Raw genomic sequence first — 18,756 nt, forward strand, 5'->3', positions numbered from 1 at the left:
GTGCAACATGGAAATGAGGAGGGCGGTCCTTGTGTAGCTTCAGCACATCATTGGTTGAGAGCTCACCACAGTCTATCTATCACGCACGCAGAATCAGACCAGCTGAGGAGAGTTGTCAGTAAATGACGGCCGCATAGTTCTTTCACTTAACAAACGTATCGATGTTTCCAACAGTTTGACCCATTGAGAGATAAGTTCCAGTGGTACTTATCAGAAGAAAGTGCGATGGTCGTCCCATCTTACTACCATCTGACTCACGGGGTTTTGAATGTGCTGGGACATACAGTGTTTTGCAGCGTGTCTATTAATAGGGCTTGGGCGTCATGACGTCATTACTTGGCGTGGCGGCCATGTTGATGGCATCCTTTACTACTACTCAGACTACTGCGCACTGTTTATAGACGTACTCCCTCTCAGTCGTGTGTCTTAATTTGATTATTTTGGCGTTATTTCAACTATGGTAAACCGTTGCTGCATTTTGGGGTGTAACAGCGCAACACACAATCATCATGGGAAATGTCGAAAATGGATTAACTTCCCACTGCTTTCATGTTTGGAGGCGCAACCACGGACTAGAAGTAATAACAGTACGATGTGCAAAAAGCAAGAATTGTCACACAATCAGATGTTTTTTTAGTGTTTATTTGCAAGTAGTGCAACCTGAGAACAGAAATGTGGAATGCTTCAAGGTAAAAGGTTACAAATAAAAAATGAACACAGAAAACGGAGTGCAAGTTGTTGCACTATATAACGGAGTGCACTTTATATAACAATAATAAATAGACTTTTTAAAAAAAATAAATTCTTTCAATACTATATAAGCAAATAAATAGGTATCTATAAAATAACAACAAAAGACAGAAAATGGAGCAAGTGCAAATTATAAATATAGTAAACAATAACATTGCAATAACAAATAAAAACGGAAGCAGAGCAATTTCTTATACAATAATAATAATAATAATATATACGTTTCGGTTAGACTTTATTTCGATAGCCCACTTTAAACATTCTACGAACTATGTAACAGTTACGTTTTCAACAGCATGTCAACTAACACTAATTAGAGTATTAACTGTACTGTTAGTAGGTAGGTTATGGTTATACGTGTTGGGGTTCGGGTTAGTAGAATAAGTTGAATTGTAGTTGCAAAGTTACTTAGAGTCAGTAGAATGTCTGTTGGGGACCAACAAAATAAAGTTTTCGTCGTCGTCGGTGCTCCGCTCTTTCTTTGGAAATTCATGTGGATCCAAAACTTTAATAGTTCCGATTTTGTCTCTATAGCGGTCCCTGTCTTCCCTATTTAACGTATCCCGGTAAATTCCACATCCCTTTCAGGATTTTAACATGTTTTTTCTTTCTCCCAACTCTGCTTCTCCTCATTCAACTTGCTGTATGTTTACATTCGCGAGGCCATCAACATGGCCGCGACGTCCCAGAATGCAACGCGGCGCCCAAGCCCTATTATCGCGGCAACATTTCAGTCTTTACTTCCACAGCCATATCGGAATATAACCCTCCTAAAACATCGATAAGCACATCTAGTTTTAACAACAGTAATTTGATGCGTTGTTTTCGACTTCATTCGCTAAGTAGCGCAACTCTCTAAATAACGTTAGCTGTTTGTGAAACGTCCGTCATAGTATACACATGCAAGAGCTCAACTTACAACCTGTCGAGTTCAAAATCACTACTATAAATATCACTACTATAAGGACCACTGGAACTTATCTCTCAATGGGTCAAACTGTTGGAAACATCGATACGTTTGTTAAGTGAAAGAACTATGCGGCCGTCATTTACTGACAACTCTCCTCAGCTGGTCTGATTCTGCGTGCGTGATAGATAGACTGTGGTGAGCTCTCAACCAATGATGTGCTGAAGCTACACAAGGACCGCCCTCCTCATTTCCATGTTGCACACGGAAAAAGAAAAAGAAATTAATCAATCGATCAATAAAAGTAAAAATAAATACATGAGGGAAAAATAAATGTAAAAAATAAATGAACGCATAAATATAAAAATAAATGTAAAAATAAATATAAAAATAAATGTTAAATTTAATTAACAAATAAATAAAAGTTAAAAAGATATATTTTTATAAAAGCAGAAAATAATAAATTAAGAGAAAGATCATACAAAATTGTATTTGATTAAAAATGAATCATTTTTGTTTTATCAAGTCGTTTATTCTGTTATTTATTTTCCTATTATCACATTTATTTATCTATTTTTGTTTTTGTTAATTTACATATGTGTATATTTATTTATTTATTTATTCATTTATTTACTTATTCATTCATTCATTTATTTATTTTTAATTTGTGCAGGGTTGGTCCTCCATTCCTCCGTTCCTCAAACAGTAAAGACTCAATCTCTCTATCCTATATCATTTCTGTGAATAGGATAGCCTATATGTGTCTGGCCTGTAATTGAGTAAATTGCAATGTCTGTCACTGCTGTTTGTTCCATTTGGGCAGACTAATTTGCCTGCTTCAAGGCGCCGGGTTCCTTCAGCTGCCTGAAAATGAGCCTTGTCACTCATGCCATAGCGTTTGCACAGTACATCATTACAAGATCTGTTTACTGGCACCAACCTGACCAAGGACAAAGAGTAAGATGGATTGAGTGGTGTTTATTACGCACTGGCCCGGGCTTTCCTTGCCTTGCCGAGAGCCACGGGACATGGTAACGATAGGCGAAACAGTCTGTCCTCGTAGTTGTGCTTTATTTGATGCTGAAAATTTTGGTGAAATTGATTAAGAGCCCATCATCAGCATTCTTTTGTAATCATTGGCATTTGCTCATTGCCTTTGTTTGGCTGCATTGATGCATGTCTTTTCCAGGCCTCGGCAACTGAAATGCTGTCATCTGATTGATAGCCGACATAATGAGCGGATGTATACAGTGAATGTAGACCAGCCGCATTTCGCTTGTCTGATTGGTTTATGCGCTTCAAACAAAGTGGCAGAGTTGGCCTCTATGAGCTGTCAGTCAGTGTCACAAGACCCATCACCTGCACTGTTGCCATGGCAATGACTTAGAAAGGGAGACGTAAGTAAAGCGTTTTTTATGGTTAGTTCGTGACAGGTTTTCTCAAAAGCTGGGTTCAAGAGTTCTTACATTTGAACTACATCTGAACATGTGTGTGTGTGTGTGTGTGTGTGTGTGTGTGTGTGTGTGTGTGTGTGTGTGTGTGTGTGTGTGTGTGTGTGTGTGTGTCTGGGGTAGCTTGAGCTGATGTATGTGTGTGTTTCCCTAGGGGAAGGGTGTGTGTGTTTCACTAGGGGAAGGGTGTGTGTGTGTGTGTGTGTGTGTGTGTGTGTGTGTGTGTGTGTGTGTGTGTGTGTGTGTGTGTGTGTGTGTGTGTGTGTGTGTGTGTGTGTGTGTGTGTGTGTGTGTGTGTGTGATTACAAGTCGCGGATGTCACATGCGTGTCAGTGCCGGAGTGCAATGACGGTGAAAAGGTGCAAGCAATGGTGTCTCCATGAATGGCATAAATCACCGACATGAAACGCCTGTCACCTTCCCTCTGTTAGCCATCAATCATCCCTTCACAGAGTGAGATGATGGGCTCAAGCTCTCTAACACTCTGTCATTCTGTCTGTCTCTATATCTGCCACTTCCTGTCCTTTGATTGGTGTCTCCTCGTGACTCTTGAGCTTTCATTCCTCCTATCTTCTTGTTTCGATCTTTCTGTTGGATTTCCATCTCTTCAGCCTTCAATCCATCTTCCTCCTTTTGGCAAATTCAGCGTCTCTTACTGTCATATCTGGTCGCTTGGTCAGATTGACAGAGACTGATAATGTTGTTCTTTTCTATAAAGTCCAGTTTTCTGTTGGTCTAAACTTGTTCTGATGGAAAGTCAAATGTCATCATTCATTCACTGTCATGTCGTTTCAAACCCCAATGACTTACTTATTTCAGTGGAACACAAAAGGAGATGTTTTGAAAAATGTGCTGATTGCTTTTGCCATGCATTTAGGATGAATGAGTTTACACGCTTCAAAAAGACTCTAGAGGTGCCATTACAAGCATTTTCAAAGTAGTCCAAATTATTTTTCTGAATAAAGTTTTGTCAGGCTTAGTTGTTATTGAGTTTCCATCCATTTATGCAAATTTTGAGATATTGCATTAAAAAAAATCACCCGCATCCTTGCAAGATTCAGATAAAACTTCTGAGATGTGCCTAAAAAATGCATACTCTCACTTGATGATTTTTTTATGGAAGAGGGCATGCACATAAAGAACGATGAAAATAGATTACTTTATAAATTCCTATATGCACATCAAAAGAGCAACTTTTCCTTAACCTAGCAAGCGTAGTTTTTTTCTGAGCATTTTATCTGCACACTCTGAAATGCAAGTAATTTATTACAATTAATAAAAGATTTTGTTCTCTTGAATGCATTGAATGGAAAGACTGCTTTATTTGCAAATTGTTTTTCCAGTGTTACGCCTTTTTGCATAAATTTAGTTCGCAGATTGGATGGAAACATTCCATGATCTTTCCCTCCAGTGAGCTGAGTCATTGAGATGAACTCAAGAACAAGATTAGATTTGTTAATGAATCATTCAGACATGTTTGTTGAACTGGATCAACTGATTCTTATGAATGATTTGATTCTGAAAGAGTCATTGAAGAATTAGCCATCTTTACTGATGATGATCGTGGAACGTTCTTGTCACAAAGCTATCGAATGGTGTCAAAGGTCTTCATATGGAGCAATTTTTAATATTCCTTTTCTTTGTGCTGTTTTGGAGCTTGGCAGCCCCGGTTCTCATTCATTTTCTTAACAGGGGCTAGGACATTCTTCAGAAAAAATATTTTTTTTGCCTTCCACAGAAGAAAAAAAGTGCAGGTTTGAAATGGCATGATGGCGAGTAAATCATTACAGAAGTTTTGTTTTGGGTGATCTATCCTTTTAACCCGAACATTCAAATGTACACACTGGTGAAAGAAAAATGGCTGCTCATTGGCTATGGGGCTTTAAACTAACTTTGTTTACCAGACTTGGTTATTTATGTTTGCTTCGGTCTTACAGAAGTTCTACCTTTGGATGCCTCAGTGGCTTTGACTATTCGTTTATTTATGAACAGCTTTAGCTCAACTGGCTCTCATTCCATCTTAAGGTTTCATGGAGGTATTAGTATTTACAGCCTGCACACAAGCATCAGTTTTTATTTTATTTTATTTTTATTTTTTGTACAAGAAGCTCGAGATTCACTACTTAACCTGCTGAATCCAGAACACATTGTCAATCTGTCATGAGGGCAGATGGACCATGAATGTCCCTCTCAGATCAGAAGGAAATGTCTAAGACTCTCTCGACAAACGGTTCATCAGTGTGCAGCCTATGTGACTTTAATGAAATCTTTGCAACTGAAAAATAACAAATGGTGGCGGAATGTATGGAAGTTTATCTTCAGTCTGTCAGCACTCTTTCTCTCTCTTCTCAAACGACAGCATGCTGTGCAGATGTGGAAGCACTGTTTGTCTTGTCGCCACGAGGTGCTGTTCCATTGACAGCATTGTTTCAGATGTGATGAAGTGTGAGCGTGGTTTTGGCAAGAAAGACTTAGCATGAAATGTGTTGGCTTTGTCTGCTAACAGCCCCTTGAGCAAGCTGGTTCAACTGTTTCATTTTTTTGGAGGGAAATCTATTATTGAACATTGGAGGGGTGGTGGTCTTACTCACTTTTTTTTATTTTTATGTTTTATTTTTTTTATACTCAGTAAATAATAAAGGATTTTGTGTAACAATAAAAATTGACCATGTGTGAGCATGTGAGGCCAGAGGTTTCAGTCTCTAAAGCTGTGACACAGTCAGAGCTGTCAGTATCTACAGGTCGCTCTCATCTAAGGCTCTCGCTGTTATAAGCTTCATTTTACAATGCCTTGCTAGTCTACTTAAACACAATTCAGACCTAATTTTCTGTTTGAACATACTGTGTATGATCACTTTAACTTGATTTGATTAATTTTCTCACATACACAGATAATGTGTAGCATATTGCAGAGGTCAGTGGTGAACAGATGCACATCCTGTTTTCCATTTTCCAGAGGGAACTAAGAACTTCTGCTCATATATCTGATAATAGCAGAGATATGACATTTAGGGTATGTTTACACGACACCAACGTACTAAAATTGGAAATGTTTTTTTTTTTTTTTTTTTTTTTGTACAGATGTCAATACTATCAAAATGTTCCCTGTTCACGTAGCCTGGTTAAAATCAGACCATTCTCAGTTATAACTGAGTTATAGTCTGGAAAAGCTTCATACTGTAGACAAATAATTTCCAAAGGGGCGTCACCAACGGGCCATGGCGTATGCAGAGCGACCTATGAGAACGACGGAGAAGCATCTGAGACAGCAATTCTTTGTGATTTCAAGGAAGTTGCAATGGCTTCTGATGACGTTTGCTTTTTTTTTTTTTAAGAAATATGATTATAGGTGGTGTCCACCACCACTCCGTCAACATTTTTGCAAAGTTTTGAAAACCTAATAACTTCTCAGACCGAATGAAACATCTCGGATTGACGGTCAAACAGAAAAAAGCTCTGATCGCTTTTGCCTCTGTTGTAAGGCATTGTAAGGCATTGTGATTAGAATGTGATTTGCAATATTTTGAAACTAAAGCCGGGTGCACACTGTGCGATTTTGCCCACGATTTGGCCGTCTGAGACAAATTTAGCAAATCCTAAAAGATTCCTCAGATCCTAGGCTAAAATCTGACGTCTTTGGTCGTTAGTTTGACATGTTCACCGGCAGCCGATTAATGAGCGCTGCGATCAAATTTGACCTCAGACGAAATTCTGGCAGTGTCAGAAGATTTGGCACAGAATCCTGCAGTGTGACTTCTCCTACGACCACAGTCAAATATCTTGGTTTTTTAAGACAAACTATGACCAAAACGAGAGCTAGAAATGTATTTGTAGCCAGTATTTCAGTCCCATGTGTAATGCAGCTCACTGTCACCCAACGCGTCATTCATTGATGATATAAAGCTCCGGGTGAGTTTTCTTGCGCGCGTCCATTTTTAGCGCGCCTTAATTATCGTGCAGTCTGACATTAATGACAACTGAGATCTTACAGTGTGACATGGCTTACATCGGGGATCATGTTCGTACAGTCTGACAAGGGACATTCGCAAAGGATTTTGAAAAATCGCACAGTGTGCAGGACCCATAAAATAATATTGAGTCTTTGGAAAATTGTGTCTCACAAACTGTATTCAAATTCAGTCATTTCAGACGTGTTAGAACATTTTCAGACTTGAGCATAGTTACGCTAGTAATTTATTTACAATTATTTACATCTAGTGTGAGGAAATAAGCACAGAAAGGACAGATCCAAAGGACAGGACAGAAGCTGCTGTATGGAGTTAGCACATGATCACACTCCCAATCCTCCTCATCATAGCAGCCGGTGTAATCCACATCTGGTAGCCGAATGCTGTTCTTTGTTTGGGTTTAAATGTAAAGGAAAAGTTTAAATTGCTGAAAACAGACGCAATATGATTTGAACAGTGATATTGTACAGTGCCATCCTGCTTCCCCGTCACTGCGCTGTCATCATTGTGAAAAGCCCGCCCCAACGTTTCTGATTGGTGCTGCAATTTCGACAGATTAGAAATGGGTTTGAATGAGCTCTTTGCCAGACTACTTGCAGAGCAAATCTAAATTGGCTGGAAGTTGTCTGGGTTTTTCCTGAGCTAACGTTCCCGCCAATCCACAAAAACAAGTAAAACGCTGTATTATGCATGCCAGCAGTTAGCAATGTCACTTAATATTAATATAAACCGTTAATTCTAAAGAATGAATTAGGCTTTTCTATACATCAGTTCAAAGTGAATATGTCTGTCACGATGCAGAGCATTTTTTTTTAAATAAACCTAACTGCTGATTTAAAGATGTTTCAAATAGGTCTGGTGCATTTTGTCAGTGCTGACTCACACATATGATACACTCTGTTCTATCTGTGCTATCAGACCCTGTGCGCACCTGCAGACATTCTTTTACAAAGCAGACTCACGCCAAACGTGCACACCTATAGACCAATTTAGAGCAGACATCACAGTTACATCACTTGCAGCTGCGTGTGCATAGTGGCTGCAGAAAAAATGGAGGAAAATGGGCAAAATCCACAGAGTAAGAGAAAACATTTTGTGTGACTATTCCGTCGTTGAAGACACTCTATGAAGCTTATGCTGCAAGTCAGGGACTGGACTAATGAAACATGCAATGATTAGTCTACTCTTCACACATAAATTTGATGTAAACGGCAAGTCTACATAATATTCACATATTTCATAGGGGACTTACACACAACAGTTACAGTATGAAATAATATTTAAATCTATAACATTTTACATAGGCTGCATTTACACTGCAGGTCTTGATGCACAATTCCGATTTGGTGACTATATCCGATTTTTTTGACGACCCGCTTACATCATCTTTTCAAAAGCGACCCGTATCCGATATTTGCATTTACACTGTACACTAGGAAAACAGCCCTAGACGTTCTTAACCGGTGAAAGGATGTAAAACAGCGCAATATGCAATGGACGCAGACAAAATGATTGTATAATGTTTTGCTGTCTGCACTGTTCCACACATCTTTAAAGTCGGCAAAACATTTCTCTCATAAGGCGGAGAAAAAGAGGAGAGCCCTTGACGGGGTTGCCAGGTTTTCACAACAAAACCCGTCCAATTGCAACTGGACCACATGAAAACCGCAGACTTGGCAACACTGGATCGCAGTTTGTGTCCACCTGACTTGACGTCATTCGCCTCCGTCCTTTTTTCAATGACGTACGACTCGCATTTACTGGGGAATATCCAATTTGACCGCTTACATGGCAGACGCAAATGCACGTATCCGAATCATATCGGATTTATTACCACATATGAGTGAGGCCTGAATCCGATCTGAGGATATCGGAATTCCTCTGTTTTTTTACTGCTTACATGTTCACATGTCATATCCGATCTGTGCCACATGAGAGGAAAAAATCGGAATTGGGTCACTTGAACCATGCAGTGTAAATGGGGCCGTAGAGAACTTTTAAAAATAGTCTAACACATTTTTTTCTCAAAATTCTTGAGACTTGTTTTTTTCTTGAGACTATGCATTTGCATGTTCATATCTCCCAGTTCAGTCTTTTCAATTAGCAAATATGATTTTATGTCACAATTCTGAGGGGGAAAAAAAATCAGAATTGCGGGATACAAACTTAAATTTACGAGATAAAAAGTCAGAAGTCGTAAGATATAAACTCTAAATTAACTTTTTTAGTCTTTTATTTTGTGGCCTCCACAGATTGCTACAGCAGAACTGTCAGTTTCTGCAATACAAAAAAAGTTGTTTCCAAGGTTACAGTTGGTAATACAATAAGACGTCATGGTTTGAAATCATGCATGGCACGGAAGGTTCCGAAAGAAGGTTTTCACGGAAGGATTTTGGGGAACAACCTCCTTCCCTCAGTTAGATCATTTAAGATGGGTCGAGGCTGGGTCTTCCAACGTGACAATGACCCGAAGCACACAGCCAGGATAACCAAGGAAAGACTCTGTAAGAAGCATATCAAGGTTCTGGCGTGGCCTAGCCAGTCTCCAGACCTAAACCCAATAGAAATTCTTTGGAGGGAGCTCAAACTCTGTGTTTCTCAGCGACAGGCCAGAAACCTGACTGATCTAGAGAAGATCTGTTTGGAGGAGCGGGCCAAAATCCCTCCTGCAGTGTGTGCAAACCTGGGGAAAAACTACAGGAAACAAAGGCTACTGTACCAAAAATTAACATTGATTTTCTCAGGTGTTCAAATACTTGCAGCTGTATCATACAAATAAATAGTTAAAAAATCATATATCGTGATTTCTGGATTGTTTTTTTTTCTTGATTATGTTTCTCACAGTGGACACAGTGGACACCTACGATGACAATTTCAGACCCCTCAATGATTTCTAAGTGGGAGAACTTGCAAAATATCTGGGTTTTCAAATACTCACTGTATCTCTTTCTAACTTTAATTATAACTTTCCTCACTGTATATATCTCAAAAGAAAATCTTACATATTGAGCCTTCAAATTCATAGATATGTTTATTGTATCTTGTGCTTACATGCATTTCCTCTTCTTCAGAAGTTTTCAGTTTATTTGAAGATATTTTCACTTATTTTACGATAATTCTAAATAAATATTGTATTATATAATATGTTTTATAGTCTCCTACTGACTGAAAAATCACAAATATTTGAAAAAATAAATAAATAAATAAAATAAAAATCTGCATTTAAACTGTAACCAGTTGAGGACATCGTCATTTTCATGGAAAATTCTGTTTGATTCTTTTTTCTGTATGATTTTACATGTCCCTATGACTCTTTTCTGTTTATTATTTTTGCTATCACCCGCATATTTTACTTTTGCTGTGTACTAATGCCCTGCTTTCAATCCTATTAGTCATCAAATCCTTGTTAAACACGTATAATGATGAAGGATGATTACTTCCAGCAGTATTGTAGGTTGCCTCCCGGTACACAACAACCGTGTCTCATACGCAATTGATATTGCATTCATTAACCATGGGGACCTTAATGTGTTTGTTTGGCTGTAATGACTACATGGCATTGTTGATTTTTAACATAGAAGATATACTGAAAATATATATGTGTTCAAAAACAGGTATCGGACGTTTGTCTCCGAGGACGCAGGGCCCAACACTCTGGTCGCAACAGTGCTGGCCAAGGACCCAGATGGAGATGGGATCACATACAAAATTACAGCAGGCAATGAGGAGGGCAACTTTGTCATTGACAGCCAGAAAGGTGAGACAATTTCAAATTTGTTTCAAACACTCCTGTAGAAAAGCCTTAATTCAGGAGTTTCAATAATACTCTTTGCATTACATTACATTGCATCATATTGTACATAAGTTATTTAACTAATAATAATAAGTTAATAATTAAATGCACTTTCATGCTAGGGTGATCACAGCAAGCAGCTATTCAAACAAAAGTCAAACAAAAATCTTTCTTTTATCTTAGACATAATTTAGATCCCTAACGTCTTTTATATGTATTTAATGTATGGGCTTTATGGGAGAGGACAATAGAAAGACACATGATAGTAATACAGGCCATACTAAAACTTGTGTGGGACTAGTGGTTTTCCCACTAGCATACATGCACATGCCCACTGCTAAAAATACACTTTTTGTAGGAAATGTGAAAATGTAGTGAGGATGGTTGGGAAATGTGGTTTCACATCACATATTATGTGAGCATTTGCTTTAAACATTCTGACTGAAAAAAAGACTAATCTGAAGGATCCTTAAGGTTTATTAAAAACACAACATCCATGTTTGGTGTGAACATCTGGTAAACAGTGAAATCCAGAATGTGGGTGCGTCAGTGAAATCAACAACCAACATCTGTTTGAAGTTTGCACAGTCAAATACTTATTGTGAAATTTTAGATTCCCCACGATTTGAAGATAATATTGAGCCAAAAGTACACACATTTCAAATAAGTTGTACTGTAGTCATGCATGATTTCCATTATCGTATTGTCTGAGTCAATGAGCCAGAGAAAATGGACAACCTGTTTGACGCCATACACAGTCAGACATGAGCATGAGATGGATATTAATGAAACAGTACATAGCCTACCTGCAGACGAAAATCCTCTGTTAGTGAACAAACACATAAACAGAGTAAATACCATACCATTACAATATATATATATATATATATATATATATATATATATATATATATATATATATATATATATATATATATATATATATATATATATATATTAGGGCTGGGCGATAAATCGATTTTATCGATTAATTCGAGTTTGTAGTTTCATGTCGATTTTGGGAATGAAAATCGTTTTTTATCTTTAAAATCCGCCGACGCTCCCTCTGGGCTCCCGTAATGGCTCAGCACTCCCCCGCGCGTTTGCCAGAGATACACAAACAACAAGGATAGCGTCTAACAACATACAGTGTCATTGGTTCAGTATTTCACAGAACTATTAACAAATACCCCGCTGCAAAGTGTGTTTGAAGTCTGAATGGAACTGCGCTCATTTGAGCTGCGCGGACAACGAATGAAGCGCGAGCTCATACACGGGCCGATTCAACACAGAACATCGCTACTGTGATCTAGTGGAAGCGTTCGGCGCAGAATTCTGTTATGAATCACAGATCTCAGATCAAACGGAGCTGACACGGAGACAACATGAGCGAAGGTCAGGGGTTTCAGTCACAAATCACCAACATTCACCATGATTCACTGTAGTAAAACCACATGGATTTAATGTTGTTGTCATTATTTATCTCAGGATTCGTACAACCTTTTGAGATTGAAATTCAAGCACTTTCCAATGGCTTCATACACTTATTTGTACACGTACTGCACTTATTTCCAGCACTTCAAAGCTCTAAATATCCAAAATATGCTATTTTTAATGTGATGGTTTGTAAAACTAAAAGTTTAAAGGGGTCTTGTGAAAGAAATTCACAAAAGTATTTTAGTTTATTTTTTTAATGTTTAATCCATTTTGTGGCAAACAAGCATTTTTTTTTATTAAAAAAAGATATGCAGTGCAGTGCCCACCACTATGACCAGCAGAAGAGCACGTATTGATTTATTAGCCATGTCCACTCCCTAATATATGGAGAAAAGTACGAAGTCACCAAGTCTCATGAAAAACTATATTACACAAAGCAAGTAAAGAGCTCATTTTATAATAACCGAAGCTGTCGGTCAGTTCAGTGTGAGAATATTGAAGAACAATGGTAATCTATATTTAATAACATCATTAGCATATTATTAAATAGCATACCATTTAAATTTTCCCTATACTTTTTTGCTTATTACTGTTGTTAATAAAAGTTAATTTGATCTGCATATCAATTAATAAACCTTTGATATGTATAATGTATTGCAAAAAATATGGGGCCCATTTATACTGTGGAATGGTGTGGGTTATTCACATGCTGAAAGTTTTGCACCCCAGGTAGGCACTCTACAAAGCTGCAAATATTTTACCTAAACAAAATACAGTTAAAACTTGTTTTGAACAATTTTCCATGCTGATTGCCATGCAGATTGATTTTAAGTAGGAGAAAAAAAAGAAAAGAAAAGAAAAGATTAAAATCGTAAATCGAATTTTTTGGCAAAAAATCAGGGACTTTTTTTGGGGGCCATATCGCCCACCCCATATATATACTTTGTGTTTGTTTTTTAAAGGGACTAATTCGTATTTTTTTTTTTTTTATGTAACTAACAAACTGACTAAGAATTTTGATAAGTAAACTTGCAATATTTAGTCACAATTATGATAAAAGATAAAAGTAGCCACAATTAACAATAAGTTGCAATTGTGAAATATAAGGTATGCTTCTTTTTGTGTGTTTTTTTTTACTCCAAAAGCATAAACAGAAAATATGAAAATTCCGGCTAGTAAGCTTTTTATTTTATTATCGGTCTGTACTTTATAGGAACCACATGTGTGTATAGATCATACACTTTGGGTCCCTAGCTGATTACAGAGCTTGTCACTGGGCGTTGATACATTTATATGAACTAATATGAAAAAGTAATGGCTGTTTATCTCCCACAGTTCTGAAGATATTTAGTAATGGCTCAGTACATATAATGTTTATTGTCAACTAAATACACAGTTGTTAACTCCACAAAGTAACAACATTTGCTAAACAGCTCACGACTTAACTCCTCAATATTGGAAGAGACATGTTTTGATGAATTGCATTTTTATTGAAGAAGATCGGTGCTAAGATACTGACTGCCCTTTTCCTTCTCGCAATGCGTTTGCTGCTTACGTTCACAGTGTTTCAATTTAGTGCTCCATTCAGGTGATTCAAGCATATACCGCCTCATTGGAAGTACCGCGCTTTCTTGAAGAGCGTCTCTGTTGATTTCCTTCCCTGCATATTCTCTCCATTCTCTCTTCTAAAGATCAAAGCGTACCTTTATTGGCCCTTCTGTGGCTCGTCAGAAAATCCCTCTATCATTCATTAGAGCATCTCCTCCATTAAGTTGTTTTTGTTGGGGCGAAGCAGGGCCCAGGCGCCTGGTGCTCGTTGTTAATTTACTGTAACTCGCAGAGGAATGCGCTCGGGTTGATTTAATATCCCTTTAAGGATTCAAACAGCAGAGTCAATAAGATGATCAGGCCTTTTGTATTAAAGACATAAATACAAAAAACGCATCCGTTCCATGAAGGATGTATTTACCAGCACAGCGGCAGAGTGTTTACCCTGATAATCAGCCAGATCATCGACAGCACACTGCACCTGTCAAGCGTTTTTATTTTCCTCTGTTATTTGTAGTGTTTTGGTGCTTCCTTAGTTCTTTGTCCTTCTAAAAGGCCTGGTGTTAAACAAGTTTCCATCATCCTAATGCCTGGCAATGGAGAAATGCATTGCAAAACAGAAAAGTCTGCCAGAAAAGATATGTGGCTGACAGGCTGTTAACATTGTACAAAAGCTGATAAATTGTGTAATTAAGGATGCTCTGGATGTGCCCAGCAATCCATAAAAGATAGTATACAAACTGTATTTAGTTTTTTTTGTTTTTCCACTCTGTGGGAGTTTTGTTTATTTAGTTACCTATACTTTAATTCGAAAAATAAGTGTTTTTATTTCCATTGTATAGCTTTAGAAGTGTTAATTTTCGCACATTACTTTCATTATGCCTTTATCTGTTAGTCACAGTTATAATACAGTATATATGCAATTTATTCTGTCTTTGTAACCTTTTGGATTGAAATCATTGTTTATTGGCATAAGAAGGTATATATACTCACCACCTCCAAATGTTCCCCATTACTGTCTTTGAAAGAAACATACCGTTCGTAAAGGCACTCACACACACACAGACAGGATTGCGCATAAACATTCAAGAGCACAGGAACTTTGCCCTCTGACTTTTGTTAATAAATAGCTTCACTACTAAATAGCTACATTATATTATCGGTAATTAAACTCACAGCTTCTTTATTTTAGTAGAGACACTGCTCAAACACAGGTAATTCATACACGTATAATCTCTCTCTCTCTCTCTCTCTCTCTCTCTCTCTCTCTCTCTCTCTCTCTCTCTCTCTCTCTCTCTCTCTCTCACACACACACACTCATTCATTCAAATATTAAATAAATGTAATCTTACTGCACTTTATCATTGTGGCTGATTTAAAGCGATCAATAGCCACAATAACTAATGAAAATAACTGTAATTTTTACCATTCTAGTCAAACTGTGTGCTGCACACATCAATGATAGCTTGACGATGCTGGCATAGTGCTTTTTAATAATAAGAAATGTTTCTTGAATTTTAAAATGATTGCTGAAAGATCGTGTGGCACTGAAGTTTGGAGAAATGGCTACCGAATTATTATTATTTTATTTATTTTTTGCCAGGAATAATACATTTCAATAAAGGTTGTCCCTTAATCACAAGAATAAATAACTTTTTTTAATATATATTTTTTTTTTTTTTTTTCTTTTGTAATTGTAATTGTAAATTTTTCACAAAGTTACTGTATTATTGTATTTTTGATCAAATAATTTCAGCCTTGGTGAACATAAGATGGCGATTCTATCCGACATAAAAAAGCGACGTACATGGACTGCTTATCATAGGATTACTTAATATAACATTGAGCCCAACACAGCGGTAAATCTACATTAACTACATTCACACACATGCTTATTGCCTTGTTAGTTGTGTTGGGTGACTTACAACAAGCTAACGTTACCACTATAAGGACTAAAACATCGGACTTGTACATGATCGCTATCATAATTGTTTGTCTTTGGTGATGTATTAATGACTCAGCATTGCCTGTATCAAAAGAGAAATAATGTCATCCTATGTTTAAAATGAATAAAATAAACTAGACAGCCCTTACTGGAGATCCACAAATACTGAACTTTGCTCTCTCCCTCCTCTCGTGACCAACCTACTGTCGGTGAGATGAGTGTGTGTGTGTGTGTGTGTGTGTGTGTGTGTGTGTGTGTGTGTGTGTGTGTGTGTGTGTGTGTGTGTGTGTGTGAGAGAGAGGGATGCACAGTGGACCTTTTTTTTTTTTTTGCCCGTTTTGTTTTTAGTGTTTTACTACTTACACGATTAAGTAATGATATTATTGATATACAATGTAGAGTAAAAAATGCTGACCACAATTAAGATTTTAATAAATAAATCTACCTTAGTTTTAATAAATTGTTTACCTGTTTGGGAAGTGTTTGTCATGTTTTGACAATAAAGGATAGTTTAAAACCACAGTTAACTGTCTGTTTTCTACATCTTTCACTCAGAAGCAAATATATTCCTTTAAACTTTAAATAAATAAAGATTTTACATTTATCGTGATATTTATCGATATCGACTGATATGGAAAATTATATCGTGATCGCTTTTTGGGCCATATCGCCCAGCAATAATTAACGTTACTGTAGTATGAAGCAGAGCAGGACCGAGTGTTAAGGGAGCCGAACAAGGCTGCTGGAGTGATTTAACGCAGCACACGCCTCACGAGCAGCGGGACTTTTATTATGACGGACAATCACCGGCGCCATTTCCGCTTTTCCGGTCATAAGTATGAGGTAACACGTCTCTGTTTATCATATTAGATACATTTAAGTCTGTTGAAAATTATGTTATGACGTTACTCTGTCTGTTCACTTTGTGGCTTCTGTGACACTTGTTGCACATTGGAGTAAGAGTAAAGCGCTTCTGCAAAATAAAACCGGAAACCGAGGTTAACGCAAATATGACGCAATTAACAGGTGACGACCTCACATGTCCAGATCCTTGGTTAAAATAATAATTTTCTCACAACTTACAAATAGTTGGAAACATTTGGGAAATTTTAAGTACTTAAATGAACAAAATATAACACTGGCCTAGTAGTTTTTTTTTATATTTTTCTAAAAAAACAAAACAAAAACAAAAACCACAAAGATAGCATGGACAATGTGTCACGCATAGTGGATTATTTCTGCCACCTGTTGTAAACAAGCACATTTATGAAAATGGCTAATATAACCAGTAGATGGCTGCAGAGGGACATTTCAGCTCATTTGCATAAATATTTTAAAAGATGATTAAATTGTTATTATAGCAAACTTTAGTACTTTTATTGTTCTGAAGTGCGTTGGTAAGTAAAGGAAAATTCACAAAGCCTCATGCCATTTTTTTCCATTTAGCCCAGACCCCAACAGCCTAGAAGGGTTAATTATTTAACCATTGTGACAAAATAAAAATAAAAATTATAAATACAATATATTTTCCCTTTTAACAGTAGATGCTGCTGAACGCATACAGCCAATAACAGACTCACTTTTGTGCACTGAGCTATTTTGACATCTTGTGAGATGTTTTGTCCAGTCCATTGCAATGTTTATCACTGTCAATCACAGCAATTTCAGGAGGGACTGTCACGGTACAGCGCTGTTACTTCCTCTAGTGTTTATTTTAGCTAGAAACTGCAGTAAATGTGTTTAGAGTTTTGCAAAAATATAGGTGGTGACAAATTTTTTCAATGAGCCTGTTTTTTATGTTTTTTTTTACTGTGTGCAATTATAAATATTTATTTTAGCCTGGATAATGTAGGTTAAGGGGCTCAAACAAGTTCTTTTGATGTATATTTTTTTATTATTTTCAGGGTGAAAAATTGTCCATATTTTGGGTATATGGTTTGCCCTAGCTCAGATTGGACATGACAGTGATGTAAACTGGCGTAAAGAGAGAGCCAGGGGCATGCCCCTCACCCGTATGTATGGAGACATTTGTTTGTCATGCCCCTGGAGAAACATCTTCTCTATGTTTGACGTGCAGTGATATGTGCTGGCTGCCTCTTCCATCTGTGTCCTGTTCTAGACTGCTCCAGTGTACTACATACTAATCATAATAGACACTTCCAGCTCAAGGACAGATAATTCGCATGTGGATCATCACTAAAAATGTATGTTGCTCAAGCTGCCAATTTGTCAATATTTTATCCTGGCTTGAGCAGTTTATTAAATTATGTGTATATTTTGGTTTAAATTAATTGACGGTGATGCATACCATAGTAATGCCTCTGTATGCTTTGAAACATTGGTTTTGAAAAACGTTAGCAGAGACTCAACTGATTAGCCTGTGGCTCTCATAGCCTGCAGTTGATACAACTGTCGAGAGAATAGAGTTAGAACCTGTGACAAGGCTCCCCATGGCACAAAACGCACAAACACACACACACACACAAACACAATCATTTCGGCCCCCACTAACATTTGGATGGGGAAGTAGTGCGGCTAGGGGTGTTCAGATTGAATTAGAATTGATTACATGTTCTTTTTCCCCTGAGTTGTGCCACAAAAGGACTAGTGTTATGCATTAGAATCAATTCAAGAAACTAGGGTACATGTGATTTCCCTCCTGCCAAGTCTGTGTCAGTTGATGTGCTGGTTTCTTTAATGTCCCTTTGCTGCTAGCTGGAGATAGCAGTCATCTAGCTCTTCAGATTATGAATGCAGAGCTGAATGCAGCAGAGTCTAATGCGCTCTCCTGAAGGAGGTGGCACTGCATGGTGTACCGCGGAGGGTCACATAGGAGCTGACTCCGGCTGTCTCCGAAGATAAGACACAATGTATGAAGCATAACGGTTTCCCTGGCACATTCACAACAACACACATACATCCATCCATGAAAACATACAATATATGCAGGATTTTTG

At 37.5% G+C, this 18,756-nt stretch overlaps 1 protein-coding gene and 1 long non-coding RNA gene across 3 annotated transcripts in view; one reads left to right on the forward strand and one right to left on the reverse strand.

The window, feature by feature from the left end:
- Positions 1-18,756, forward strand: part of si:ch211-186j3.6 (neural-cadherin) — a 309,028-nt gene that overhangs the window by 154,390 nt on the left and 135,882 nt on the right. The window contains exon 7 of the mRNA XM_067437563.1: positions 10,691-10,833. Within this exon, the coding sequence (XP_067293664.1) occupies positions 10,691-10,833 (143 nt within the window). The remainder of the gene's footprint in view (positions 1-10,690; positions 10,834-18,756) is intronic.
- LOC137070447 (uncharacterized) lies at positions 13,505-15,024 on the reverse strand. Of its 2 annotated transcripts, none has more exons than XR_010904277.1 (3): positions 14,848-15,024; positions 14,276-14,411; positions 13,505-14,175 (listed from the first exon to the last, which is right to left on the reverse strand). It is a non-coding gene; the product is annotated as an uncharacterized lncRNA (long non-coding RNA). The 2 variants fall into 2 exon arrangements; XR_010904276.1 differs by having other exon boundaries at positions 14,276-14,444.

Source organism: Pseudorasbora parva, chromosome 1 (assembly GCF_024679245.1).
Source record: "Pseudorasbora parva isolate DD20220531a chromosome 1, ASM2467924v1, whole genome shotgun sequence".
NCBI lineage: Eukaryota > Metazoa > Chordata > Actinopteri > Cypriniformes > Gobionidae > Pseudorasbora > Pseudorasbora parva.